This window comes from Cyprinus carpio, chromosome B21 (genome assembly GCF_018340385.1).
Source record: "Cyprinus carpio isolate SPL01 chromosome B21, ASM1834038v1, whole genome shotgun sequence".
In the NCBI taxonomy this organism is placed as follows: Eukaryota; Metazoa; Chordata; class Actinopteri; order Cypriniformes; family Cyprinidae; genus Cyprinus; species Cyprinus carpio.
In genome coordinates, this window is record NC_056617.1 from 19,002,319 (window position 1) to 19,016,877 (window position 14,559).

The following is a 14,559-nucleotide window of genomic DNA, read 5'->3' on the forward strand; positions in this document are numbered from 1 at the left end:
CTTTTTTCCGTCAGAATTCCAAGTTTTTATCTCAATTCTTTTTTACGTCAAAATTCCAAGTTTTTATCTCAATTCTTTTTTCGTCAATATTCCAAGGTTTTATCTCAATTCATTTTTCATCAAAATTCCAAGTTTTTATCTCAATTCTTTTTTCGTCAATATTCCAAGGTTTTATCTCAATTCTTTTTTCATCAGAATTCCAAGTTTTTATCTCAATTCTTTTTTCATCAGAATTCCAAGTTTTTATCTCAATACTTTTTTTCATCAAAATTCCAAGTTATCTCAATTCTTTTTTCATCAATATTCCAAGTTTTTATCTCAATTCTTTTTTTCATCAGAATTCCAAGTTATCTCAATTCTTTTTTTCATCAAAATTCCAAGTTTTTTATCTCAATTCTTTTTTCATCAAAATTCTAAGTTTTTATCTCAATTCTTTTTTCATCAGAATTCTAAGTTTTTATCTCAATTATTTTTTTCATCAGAATTCCAAGTTGTTATCTCAATTCTTTTTTTCGTCAATATTCCAAGGTTTTATCTCAATTCGTTTTTCATCAGAATTCCAAGTTATCTCAATTCTTTTTTTCATCAAAATTCCAAGTTTTTATCTCAATTCTTTTTTCATCAAAATTCCAAGTTTTTATCTCAATTCTTTTTTCATCAGAATTCTGTTTTTATCTCAATTCTTTTTTTCATCAGATTTCCAAGTTTTTATCTCAATTCTTTTTTTCATAAAAATTCCAAGTTTTTATCTCACAATTCTGACTTTTTCATCAATATTCCAAGTTTTTATCTCAATTTGTTTTTCATCAGAATTACAAGTTTTTATCTCAATTCTTTTTTTCATCAAAATTCTAAGTTTTTATCTCAATTCTTTTTTCATCAGAATTCCAAGTTTTTATCTCAATTCTTTTTTCATCAAAATTCTAAGTTTTTATCTCAATTCTTTTTTCATCAGAATTCCAAGTTTTTATCTCAATTCTTTTTTTCATCAAAATTCCAAGTTTTTATCTCACAATTCTGACTTTTTCATCAATATTCCAAGTTTTTATCTCAATTTGTTTTTCATCAGAATTACAAGTTTTTATCTCAATTCTTTTTTCATCAAAATTCCAAGTTTTTATCTCACAGTTCTGAATTTTCCCCCTCAAAATTCCGAGCTTGTATCTAGCAATTCTTTTTTTCTCAGAATTTTTTCTTCTCAGAATTGCAAGTTTACATCCTGAAATTCTAACCTCTTTCCTCAGAATTGTTTGACATAAACTTGCCGTTGCGAGTTGTAAAGTCAAGGAAAAAGTCAGCTCACAATTCTGACATTTTTATTACAATTGCGAGTTTATATCATGCTATTCTGAGAAATGTAAACTCACAATTGTTACCTTTATTATTTTATTCAGTGGCAGAAACCAGATTCCATATTTTTTGTCTTATTTACAACTTTAAAAAGCATTTTTGACAGTACAGTAGGCAGTGTGCATGCACTCGCAGCTGTATGTATTTGCAGTGGGCTTGGTTTACGTCTTGACTGTGATTGCTTTTCTCTCTCTCTCCTGGTGTTTGTACGGCTAACCTCTCTGCCTCGGCGGCCTCTTCCTCTTCTTCTCCTCTTCTCTCTGCCGCTGTCTCTCTTTCTCTGCACGCATGCTGCCTTTCGCTCAGACCCCGGCTCGCCAAAGAAATGCCGCGCTCGCTTTGGCCTCAACCAACAGACGGACTGGTGCGGCCCCTGCAGGTGTGTACGTCTGTCACTAACACCAGTTCAGCTCCAGCCCTCCTGCTTCCATCAGACACTCACCTCACTGCTTCATCTGACTCCCACGCTGCCCATAAACCTGGAGTCGTAGTAACTGTGGCGCTGTGCTGGAAGAAGAAGTGTTTTTAATCTACTTCAGTATAAAAAGTACTTATTGATTATTATTAATTCTAGCCAACACTAGTCAGTGTTAGTGCAGACTAGGGCTGCATGATTAAACAAAAACATGGCTTCATGTGATTATCAAGTTTCAAAGGCTGCTATTTAATTCATACATTTGAAGAATGATGAAATAAGCTATAAATATTAGTATTGTAATTTTACATTTAGAATTTAATTATATTATCATTATTTTTCTTAAATATTATTTTTCATTTTACACTGAAATATTACAATATACAATATTTAAATTTTATTTAACTGTGATATTTTTATTTAGTAATCATAATTATTGTTGTTAGTTTATAGCCATATAAAATAATGCAGCACTAGTACAATAGTAATATTTGTTTTTTTAATATAATTTTAATGTGTTTTAATAATAACAGTAAGTGTTATTATTATTTTTATAGCCATATTGATATAATCACAAACTTTTGGGTTAAATTGTGCATTAGACCAATAGTAGTATTCCTTTTGTTATTATTACATTTATTATAATTTAGCAATAATAATTGCAGTTATCATTATAATTATTATTAATGTTGTTGGTATTATTTTATATCCATACTGATAAAATCACAAAATTTTGACCAAATTGTGCGGCCCGTTAATGCGTATGTATGATCTAAAATAAAGCTTTTTAATTTATTACTAAAACTTAATATACACTATCAAAACATTATTATATAAAATGTATATCAAAACTTTAAAATAAACTTTAATGTACTAAAATGTCAATTAAAAAAAAAAAATACACCATATAGTATTTAAAAAGAAATATAAATATGTGGCTACAAATAGTATAAAATGCAATGTATAAACATCAAAATGCATGACCATTAAAAGATTTCATTAACAGTAATCAATACTAAAATTCAACAAATAAAGATGCTTCACAGTGAAGCCATAGAAGAACCTTTAAAATCTGAAGAACCTTCACGTTTCAGAAAAGCTTCTCTCTGACGAAAGAAGGTTCTTCAGATTATAAAAAGATAAGAAGAGATTGACTGAACGGTTCTCTATGGCATCGCTGTGAAGATCCACCTTTATTTTTAAGAGTGTAATTCTTGAGTAACTTACCAGTGATTTAGTATCTTATCAGTAACACACGCTCCAGCTCTGGTTCGTGGTCATTTTGATCGTTAAATCTCAAGAACTGCTGCAATCCTTCAGTCTGATTCCTGAACCAGTTCAGCAGATTCATTGTAAAGAATCGGTTGGTTCAGGAATCAGAGATCACTATCTGGTCTCGTAGCTGTGCAGCATGGTTTGCAGACGCGCTGGCCGAGAGCCGCTGACGCTCCTGTGACTGTCAGAGGAAGGCTGAGACTTTGATGCGGCCGAGAGAAAGCGTGTGTGTGATTTTGATTTGTGTGTGCAGTGACTGATCTCCAGCGGCTCCTGACGGGGTTGGCACTGTGGTTTGCTTTCGCTGCGGTTTCCAGTCAGCACGGCTTACGTGTTGCAATCGCTTTCAACTTTCAAATTCAGAACTATTCCCCAAGGCGAGAAACTGCAGACAAAAGCAGGGTTTTTGTGTGAACCAGTCAGTTTTGCGTTTTAGTGGAAGGAAAACATCCAAAATACACATTGAGGTCTTAACTTTATTACGCTTCATCTGTAGATTTCCATTACAGTACATGCGGTTGGTTTTATTCCCTGAAGGTTTTTTATCATTCACTTGATTTATATAACATTTTATTCTCCAGTATGCTGACAAAATAAAACATTCGATTTGGCTTTTTTCGATCTTCAGATTTCCGTTCTGGAAATGCTTGCAAATTAGTGCATTTTAAATGAGAACATCTTGAAGATTCTTCAAACTTGTGCATATATTGTCATTATCATTCCTGCTTGTGTTCGTGAACTGATATTGATTTTTCATGTATTTTTCTTTACACCTGTAATTGGCTACGGTGGCTGTTAAGCTTAAATTCCTCTGATCTGAGTTTTAATTTTCGTAGTATTTTAGGAAAAGCGTGTGATATCAGCTTGAAATTCAGTCTGAAGTGTCAAATAAAGCAGTCCTGCTTTCAGTAATTTCACACGTCTGCTTTCACACTTATTTTACACCGTATATTCTGGCATAACTGTTTGTTTTGTGTGCTCTTTATTTTCTGTCATTGTTGTGCAGAGTTCATCTTTGTGACGTTTCACATCCACGCTTTATTCACAGATAACTCTCTTGACTGTTCCTAGGAGGAAAAAGAAGTGCATTCGCTACCTTCAAAGAGGACGCTGCGCCAGCCCCCATTCTTCCGATGGAAGTGCTATAGACTCCCCCCCTTCACCTGTCAATCACCCACCAAACCCCGCCTCCCCCACCAGCAGTCCCCTCCCTCAGAGCACCAAACGCTCCGCCCATCCACCCAGACTCTCGCTCGACTTCAGCAGAATTAAAACAGAGAGCCACAATAACCCAGACTGACGGCTCGATCGCCGCGGAGACCGATCTCACGTTCTTCAAGTTCTCTTCAGTTTCCTCAGCCTAAAAAAACAAACAAGTTCACATGGGGCGTCCTCGCATCTTTTAGGAAGTCATGGAATTAGATTTCTGTGTGGATGAATCTCATGAAGAATCCCCATTTTCATTCATTTTAATGACAGTTAAGCATATTGTTTTCATTACCAATAACGCAAAAAAGATAATTTTTGTTACTGTAGTTTGGAAAATATGTGTATTTATATATAAACAGGGATACACATAACACACATAAACGGGGTTCAACATTTACAGTTTTATATCCCCATACAGTTAAGAAGTTAAGGAACATTACACGAGCAAGAGTGCTGTTTTCCCAAATATCAGCACGATTGCGAATGTTCGATTCAGCAAACAAGAATTTTATATTAAATGAATTACATTTTAGACACAGTATTGCCAGTTTTTTCTCCATTTTGCCAACAAAAGCAGTTCCAAACAAAGCCACAGCAGAACTGTAGCGATTCTCTGAGCATCTTTGATCTGTTGAGCGAACAATTCAATGACTCACTCGATTTCTCTTTCTTGACTGAATCAACAGTTTGAACGAATCTTTTGAATGAATGACTCAAGACCGTCACAGACTGGTAGTTTAGTTTCATATTTATATAACAGTCTGTGCATCTAAATGCAGTGAAATTGGGCTGATACTGATTTTATTTGTGTGGTAGCAGCAGTTTAGTCACATTTACAGTAGTGGAAATGATTATTATTTTTTTGTGTGTGCATTACAGTAATGTGAATTTTGGGGGAGATGTGCTTAGCTGTCAACACAATCCCAAAACTCTGAATGGTCTTAAGAACTTCTGGATGTTTCTTCATGAGATTCAGCCACTGTGTGTGGAGATAAATGATGGTGTATATGCCATGTCTTTACAGTTCTCACGGTAACTCTTGTACAATCAAATAAGTGTTGTTAAACTTCATCTTTTATAGACTGAAAGGCCATAAATAACTAAACTTTTATATGTTTTTATGTAAAGAGAAAAAAAAAGAAAAACATTCCTTGGCTGTTTACTTTTAATGATACAAGTTCCATTTTGAATAGCTTTCGTTGTGTAGATCTGAAGTAGTCAGCTATGCCTGTCATCCATCCGAACGCCGCAGTATGAAATGAAGTATGTTTATGTATGTGTGTGTGAGCGTGTGTGCTTTCTAGTAGTCATTCGGTGTTGACTCAGGTCTGTTCTGAGGCGATCGTGTCATCTGCGACCTCCTGCCGCACATCTTCAGTGTTAACATATAGCAAGTCATCGCTCTTTCTTTTGCTTTTGATGTAATGATAATCATTCTCTAGATTTATTAAAATATTTTGAAAAATCCGTCTCATGGAGTTCTTTCAGTGGAACAGCATACTGTTATTTCTGTACGTATCATGTGCATTCTCCAGCACGTGTCCAGCTTGACCTGTTTTTAGGGTTTTATCGACTGTATAATGAACTCATCTGATCACACTGACAAGAGTTCTGTGATATTTACATATGACAGCATGCATTGTTTTGCAATGCATTTTCACTACTGTTTTTAATAATACCAGAACAATATTTAGTAAGCTATTGTCCCATCACATCCACTGTTACAATTATTTGTTTAACTGTAAACTGCATTACGTAACATGAACTAACAATGAAAAATACGTCTAAAGCATTAAAAGCAGTTAATTTCAGGATTGTGAAAATTTATTCAAATACAGTTGTACCTGTTTCTGCTACGGACTAAAAAATTCAAATCAAAAAAGTAGCTGCAACACTTTTTAAAATTCTAAAAAAAAATAAAATAAAAAAATAGAATTGTGAAAAACTTTTTTTTGCAAAATTTTGAGTATATCTCTCTCTCAAAATCAAATTTTCTTCATAGAATTAAGTTTATATCTCGCAAATGAGAAAAAAAAAAAGTTCTAATCTAACAACTCTCAGGATTAAATTATGAGTTATATTCAAAGCAAATTAAAACTCAAAATTGCAAGAAAAAAGTCAAGAAAAAAATGCAATTACTTTTTTTATGCCAAAGCATAAATGGGCTTCCATAGTAAGTTCATGTTAACAGTGAACAGGGCTAATATAAACTACAAAGCAATAGCTGTATTTTCATTAACAAATAACATTAAATGTAACCAATGATGTCCCTTTTTTCTTTAGAGAAGGTGTAATAGTTACTGGTTTGTACAAAATGTATGGATACTTGTGTCACAATGTCTGAAAATATCAAAAGTCAAAAGATAGCAAGAGCACACTTTAAGCAAAAATATTCTATTTAGAAGTTTGTTAGGTGTGAAGTGATATAGTAATGAAAGACACTATAAGGCAGTGGATCATGTTCACAGTTCATGTGATTCTCAACATTTGACTAAAACCCAAAAACACGAGCTCTAATCAGTAAGAAAAAATTACCTACTTCATAAGAAAAAAAGTGAGTATTAGAAAAGCTGCAGCAGCATGAGATGTGCAGAAACAGACTCTAGATGCTCTCAAACTCTGAACGGATGAAGATAGATAAACATAAAACACTTGCAAGATGCAGAAATGACACTGCACAGAGAACTGACAATAATCTTGTTTTATTCTGAACCAAAAGATTGATAATCCTAATCGCCTGCCATTTAGGAGCAGAACCGTGAAAGACTGTCAATCCTATACACGGAGGCAGAGCAGATGAAGTGAAAGCAGACACGAGTACTTCCAGTTCACAAGACAGCTTTCAAACGTCAACACTGGTCTTTCATCAGCACAAAGAAGGCTGCTTACGCTATACGTTCCTTTCTCAAAAACAGAAAACAGAATCTGCCATTTGGTGACAAGCTCCGTTGAAATAAAATAAAAGCGTGGTAGAAATGGGAGCGTTTTCTCTACACGGTGAGCATCAGAACAGGAATGGCAGTAAAAAAGGATTTTACACCACAGAAGCGAGGAGAAGGGCCATGCTAGCAAAACACAAGGGATTTTTTCTGTATGTTAAATCTCAACAAATATGAACAGTGCAGTGCAATTTTTTAATTACATATTGTTCCAAAAATAAAAAATAAAAATAAAATAAAAGTAGTGTTAAAGTGTCAGGATCTTCACTTCTCTTCACACCACTGGTTCTCCTTACGTACCTGCAACAAACAACATGAGGTTATTCTTATATTTCTGAAAAACATCTGAAATATTTGGTTTCCAAATATTAGGCTGCACAACTATTCCAAAAATTATAAATCAGCATATGAGAATGATTTCTGAAGATCATGTGACACTGAAGACTGGAGTAATGATGCTGAAAATTTAGCTGTGCATCACAGAAATAAATCATATTTTAAATAGTAAATCATTATTTTAAATTGCAATAATATTTTACAATATTACTGTATTTTTGGTCAAATAAATGCAGCCTTGATGAGCAGAAGGGGCTTCTTTAAAACAGAAAAAAATCTAAAAGTTACTAAAAATGATAAAAACTTACAACATTTGACTAAAATAACAAGATATAAATATAAAAACATTCAAAATGTAAAGAAAACCTATGAGACGGTATCTCAATGATACTAAAGTTACACATGCGTGACGGAGGAGAGACAGGAAATGAGCTCTTGTTTTACCTGGGCTTCCTCTTCCTCTGTGAAATCATTTTTGATATTGAAAGTCTTTCTGATCTCCTCTGGGGTTTTGCCTTTGATCATGTTAGCAACCGTCTTGCAAGTAACATCTAGCAAGCCTTTGATGTCCAAGTAATTTGCAGCCTAAACAAAGGGAGGAGATGAAAGTGAGCGAGGCGCGGCCCTCGTGTGGCGAGTCGACGCAGTGCAAACACAACTCTCCACCACACGGATTCACAACCAAGCTTTCAGAGATGCTCACACCGCCCAAGTTGCAAAAAACCAGCAGTGAACTCGATTAGGAAGGCTTCAAAGCAATTTGAGGTTGGTTTCTGAGGTGTTTCCCCAGAGCATACTGACATTTGACAGATATATCGATATTGGTAAATGTCAGAGACTCAAACTGATATTTCACTGAAATCCTGCACACAGTGGGAGATAAATGTCAGAAGTTTCACACATTTACAGGAAAGACCTTCTCAGCACTACCATCCTTCTACCTTACACCTGCGGACCAGCGGCTAGTTGATGCTTTCAAATTCATATATTTATTCCTTTTCATTGTGCACATAACATATGTTCATACTAGAGCTGTCAAATAAAAATTTGTTTAAAATAAATCCACATTGGAATGCAAAAATGTTGCATGATGTTGTTTGCAACGTTGATGTTGTTGCATGATGTTGAAGATGTATTTTACGTCAGAACGCATATTTAGCACATTTTCTTGAGATCTTTCACCGTTGCACTCGTGTCTCACACAAGAGAGCCGCATGTTTAGAAAGTCATGGACAATTTAATGAAGTTCAGCTTTTAAAAAACACGTCTCGAGACTTTAAGGCGTTTTTTCCCCACCCCACTGCATCTCATGTTTTTAAATGAAAAAATACAATTTGTGATTGTTTTCGGTCCTTTGTATTAAACTGCATACATATATGATGCGGTTTTGTTTCTTACTGTTTAAGCAACTTACTTATATATATGATTTATAAACATCATTTTAAACATTATGCACTTTTTTTTTCAGAAGCTAGTCGTGTTATTTTATTTGAATAAACGTGCATTAGTAATATGTTGTTTAATGCGCCCTCTTGTGGCAAAAAGAGAAGCAAAAAAATTTTCCCGCCCAAATGAAATTATGCCTTTTAAATTTTAATATAATTCAATTTTGATAAGTACAAAATTCAAATGTAGTTTTTCAGCCATTTTGCCAGACCTAGATCATACACCTAAATTTGTTTTCACAGACTTCAATTTGCACACGGTTTGAAAAACATTCCAGCAGTCGAATGCATTCTTAATACAACAATGCTGAGATCTAATACGAAAAAATGTCAGGTGTAAATATTTTTTAATATTATTATTATTATTATTCTTAATCGTGTCCTCCTCAGACTTGTATTTGACTGTTTAAGTTACATCAGACTTCTCAATTTTAGGAGATTAAATGTTTATTCTGTCCTCCAGTTTATTATTGGATAATGTTTAAATAAATCTTGTGGGTTGCGTCAGACTGCTGCATTATGTTTGTATTTATTTTTGTCTTATACAGGTACTCTGATATGCGTATCGTTATGCATAAACCCCATTTTAAAGGCATATTAAAACGATCACTGTATAATGAATGATTTCTGAGAGTAGTACTCTTAAAACAAGAGTTACATCACATAATTACTGTAAAAAAGACGACATCTGCAGTGTTACTTTATCTGAAAAAAGGTTAATGGTGATCAGAGCGCTTACATATTAGTTATATAAATCTATGACAAGAAATGCTCAGTATTGGCTGACCGGAGCATCTCTAAAGGTTTAGCTTTATAACGAAGAAGTTAAGACAAAAACAAGTTTACAGTTGTAGTGTAAAATAAATTACTATCAGATGTGTACAATTTAAAATTGATTTGGTTTATTCATTTTTATTGTATTTATTTTACGTGTTCGAAATAAAGTCCCAAATGCAGTTATTATTATTTCCTTAAAAACTATTTTTACTGATATCAAAATACTTATTTTGTTTCTCATTATTATTATTATTATTAAGATATACAGCAGCTCTCAAACAGAGCCAAATCATGTACTCTAACTCTACTGAAGTGATCCACACACAGTTATTTATTTTCAGTTATTGTCAGTTTTCAGATCATTTTATTTTCAGGTGCATCCTGAATTTTTAGTTTACATTTTGACCCAAAGTTTTAATTTTGGTGCATCACTAATCTTCATGAGAACTTTCATAAATATTCAGCCGTGGGGTTATTTTGAAAGACTGCGGCCTCAAGAACCAGAAGGCCCTCTCTGGTTTTGCTCCACATGTGTTTATCCTACAACTTCAAGCACTTAACTGATCCTAAAAACCCACAGGATGCATTCCACTTTGCTTCGCCTCCATGAAATCAGATCTGTAGCATACAGCACCATTCTAACAATCACCGGCAGTCAAAGCACAAGCAGTTCAACGAACCAGAATGAGCTCGAAGAGGGTGCCCTGGTCTACTTTGAGGAACTCCTGGTCCCACACGGGGATGTCATCCGTTCTCTTCTCTTTATTCTCATCGTCTTCGGGGGGAGGAGGGTCATCTTTATGATGGGTGCACCACTGAATCACCTGTGTGCATAATCAACACACTGTAAGCCTCAGTCCATTCTAAGACACAGACACAACTCGTATTCATTTCAAAACAACCAATATGCACACCAATATTCACATTTTAATGCAATTTACATTACATCTAGAAGCTGCTTTTATCTTTTATCCAACGCGACTTGAGGACAATGGAAGCGAAATAATCCACTAGTTTGTCGAGGACGAGATTTGGAGCCAAATTACAGGGGGGTAAAAATGATTTCAGAAATAGCAGGATCATAATGTAGTTTTTACACAGAGATTGGTAGACCTAAGTTTTCCTCTCCAAAGTGTGCACGCCTGTAACTCAAGATGTATTAAAGATATCTTAATGCCCTTCTAGATGTTGTGTTTTAACAAGGTTTTCTTCTGGCATCTTCATTTTTAAGGCCCTATATGGTTCAGTTCCAGAGATACAGGGATCTAAATATGGCCAGTGAAAACCCACGGTTCTCGGTACCAAAGCAAAACACAAAAATATGCTAATTAAGAAAAAAAAAAAAAAAAAAAACTTATAATCACTAAAAATAAAACCAATGCCATTCTTTATACTTACAATTGTGTTTAAAGTTTTTCTTCAAGTAATATAATTATGAAAAACAGTAAACAAGTTTCACTCAAATTTAATTTGTCTTTTAATTAATGAAATTTAAACATTTTATTTTTTTGGTAAATAAAGGGGATTTGCTATTAAAATTAAAACATGGAAGAAATATTGTGTGATTTATTTCTTAAAAAAATTAAATTTATTAGTTTTTTCAACAGTAGTAGCAGTATCACATACATTCTACTAAATAACAGTAATATTTCAGCACAATGCCTTTATATAAAAATGAACTTATTTTGACGGGTTTACTAAAATCATCTGAAACTCCAAGACTGACCTTCTTCAGGATGGCTGCATTTACATTGGGCAGAGGAACCGGATCATCATCTCCTTCATCATCCATCCCCAGATCTGAGCAGAAGACAGCTGTGGTTACACACACACACACACACACACACATCACAGACACACAAAAAAAAAAAAAAACAAAAAAAAACACAAACTCACGGACACACACACACAGACACACTCACGGACACACACACACAGACACACACACACACAGACACACACACACACACACACACACATACACACACACACACACACACGGACACACACACACACACACACACTCACGGACACACACACACACACACACACACACACACACACAAAAGACAACAAAGGGACACACACACACACACACACACACAACAAAGACTCACACACACACACACACACAGACACACCACGGACACACACACACACACACACAGACACACACACAGACACACACACCACACCACACAGACACACACACACACACAGACACACACACACAACACACACACACACACACACACAGACAGACACACACACACACACACACACACACACACACACACACAGACACACACACACACACACACACAGACACACACACACACAACACAGACACACATCACACACACAGACAGACACACACACACACAAACAGACACACACACATCTCAGTTCAGCTTACCTTCAAGCATGGTTTTTATAGTCACAGACTGTTTGGCGATTTCAACATCCACCTCAAACATCTCTCCATCAGAGCTCTGCAGTTTAATAGTCGGCATCTGCATCAATAATAACACAATAACAGACACATTATCACAGAACACGAGTGTCAGTCAGGAGCTACTGACTCATGCTAGCTGCGTTAGCTCACATTCACTCCAGCATACTCATAAATCGCGTTTAAACCCGTCGAAGCGTCAAGACTACCACTGTCCCACAGTGTTTCAATCAACGAGCTTTTTTCAGATGATTTAAAAACATCGCAGAGACATAACGCACGGGTTGTTTGTGACGCTAAGCTAACACTAGCCGCGCGGCTACAGGCCTCTCTTAGCAACCGCTGCATTCATCGCGTCAACCGGGATCAAAGTTCACCATTTAACACAATATTACACCCGCTGCGTCTCTTCGCTGTCCAAATATAACATATGACTCGCTAACATGGCAGATTTCGTCCCGTTCTTACCGTGACTGAGAGCGGCGTGAGTATGAAACTGAACGTCAACAAGGCCTGAGTGAGACTGCGCTCAGCGTGACGTCACGCGCATGCGCAAACCACACCGCTTCAAGGGAGTATAGTTACATGCAACGGATTAATTGCGTAATTAAATTACAAAATAAATGTATTTGCAATTAGTTACAGTTACTAAGAAAAAATGTGTAATTAAATTACAGCTAATTATGCAAATAGAAACGATTACAAAGGGCCTTACATCTTGATTCTTACATCTAACTTCTTTAATAAATTGCATTGACTGCTCTAAAATAATGTTTCACGAGTTTAGGACACAGTTTAGGCTATTCGATAACTGCTTTATTTCCTATTTGGGTTTATAGCTATATATGATTTATATATTTTCCAAGGCATTGTAAGATGCCAGTCTTTTTTGTCATTGCTATGTAAATATTTGATTTTGAAAACAGTGTAATAGCTATTAAACTAATTCCTGTTATGATTTTAAATCTGTATTTATCCTCAGAATGATCTCAAAGTAAAAAAAATAAAAATTTTAAGTCTGATTTTGTGGAGGCTGTGCTTTAATATTAAATTATTATCATCTTAATTCACATGATGAAAGGTTTATTAAAGTAATGTAACCAAAATCTTTAATGTTTTCAACCGATAATCATTTTTAAACATGTTAATCTTTCAGTAGTATTCAACACTGATTACAGTCAGACTTTCAAAACCCTTCATCGCTTGAATTAAGATTATAAGATTATAACTAAATCAGACTTGAGCGCCTCTTTTTTACTTTGAGACTGTTCTGAGGTTAAATACAGATTTAAAACCATAACAAAAAAAAAGTAAATATTAATACTTGTTTGGTTTTATTTTAAATTATTGAAATTATATTAACCAATTGATGCATGCAATGGCAGGTCTTTAAAAGTGCCATAATCATTTTATTTTTTAGCAATATGAACTACAAATGAATGCTCTGTTGTCCACCCTGTTATGTTTCTGTCCACTCTTTCAGACAGGGTGGACATGTTAAGCTTTGGCAAAGCAAGTTAGCAAACTCTTTTACTTTTATTCAGCAAGGATGTGTTAATTGTATAATTTGTCATTTAAAAAGTCTCCAACAAATTTCAACTCATTCCCGCCAAAAATCTGTTTTTTTTTTCTGACGTCACTGAAGAGGATGGCCTTTTCTTAAAGGGGCGGATCCCCAAAACAACAGGGTGGACACCCATTCAACCCTTCTTTTTTATTAAATAAAAATATTTTTTTTATTACCAAAATGATTAATACACTCAAATCAAGTAATCTCCTATTTAACAAAATATTAATAGATTTTTTATTTTTTTTATTTTATGATTTAACAAAATTCTATTAGCAAAACAACACGCATCCTCTTACACAGAAGTAAAAAAAACTGGATCAAAACAGGAGAAAAATAGCTTAACACACACAGACACACACACATATATATATATATATATATATATATATATATATATATATATATATATATAAACTGCATAATTTTGGGGGGGCAAAGAAGCTTAATATTTGTATGTATTTATTAAATTATATATTTTATTAAAAATAAATCTAAAATATGCATATACTGTATTTAATACATTAAACAAATCTTAATTTTCCTTTCTGATTTGATCGTGTGTGTATCAGAGGACTAAAGGTCTAAAAGGCAATTAATATTCAGTAATTTAATTTAATGCACTGACACTATGGGATGGGAACGAACTTCGAGCTGAATAATGACACTAACTTTGCACCACCAGCCCTGTAATTAAACTGAGTTGAACAAAGACTGAGCTTGGTTCCAATGAACTGAATAATAACATACTAATGTCTTCTGTAACTGATGTTGAATTCCTTTCATAATTTTTG

At 34.4% G+C, this 14,559-nt stretch overlaps 2 protein-coding genes across 11 annotated transcripts in view; one reads left to right on the forward strand and one right to left on the reverse strand.

Annotated features, from left to right (window-relative positions):
• LOC109067898 (lymphoid enhancer-binding factor 1-like) overlaps positions 1-5,714 on the forward strand; it is a 62,132-nt gene extending 56,418 nt beyond the window's left edge. For 4 of the 10 annotated variants that reach the window (XM_042748344.1, XM_042748346.1, XM_042748345.1 and 1 more), the window contains 2 exons: positions 1,657-1,729; positions 4,112-5,714. In XM_042748344.1, coding sequence (XP_042604278.1) covers positions 1,657-1,729; positions 4,112-4,340 — 302 coding nt within the window. In that variant the 3' untranslated portion in view covers positions 4,341-5,714. Of the gene's footprint in view, positions 1-1,656; positions 1,730-4,088 lie in introns of all 10 variants that reach the window. The other 6 variants (XM_042748350.1, XM_042748351.1, XM_042748353.1 and 3 more) reach the window with 3 other exon arrangements.
• A 1,221-nt stretch (positions 5,715-6,935) lies between these two features.
• On the reverse strand, positions 6,936-12,801 carry skp1 (S-phase kinase-associated protein 1). Its single transcript, XM_042748354.1, has 6 exons — positions 12,667-12,801; positions 12,163-12,259; positions 11,473-11,546; positions 10,427-10,570; positions 7,969-8,109; positions 6,936-7,488 (listed from the first exon to the last, which is right to left on the reverse strand). The coding sequence occupies exons 2-6, from the start codon at positions 12,257-12,259 to the stop codon at positions 7,453-7,455; spliced, it is 492 nt and encodes a 163-aa protein (XP_042604288.1). The 5' UTR covers positions 12,667-12,801; the 3' UTR covers positions 6,936-7,452.
• Positions 12,802-14,559: the final 1,758 nt, after the last annotated feature.

What these genes read in the sequence shown, in the direction of transcription:
- skp1 (XM_042748354.1), bottom strand. Translation starts at nt 12,259, where the DNA reads ATGCCGACTATTAAACTGCAGAGCTCTGATGGAGAGATGTTTGAGGTG. An exon ending in TATAAAAACCATGCTTGAAG is followed by an intron (nt 11,547 to 12,162) that starts GTAAGCTGAACT and finishes TCTTCTGCTCAG; the next exon opens with ATCTGGGGATGGATGATGAA. An exon ending in CAGAGGAAGAGGAAGCCCAG is followed by an intron (nt 7,489 to 7,968) that starts GTAAAACAAGAG and finishes TGTTTGTTGCAG; the next exon opens with GTACGTAAGGAGAACCAGTG.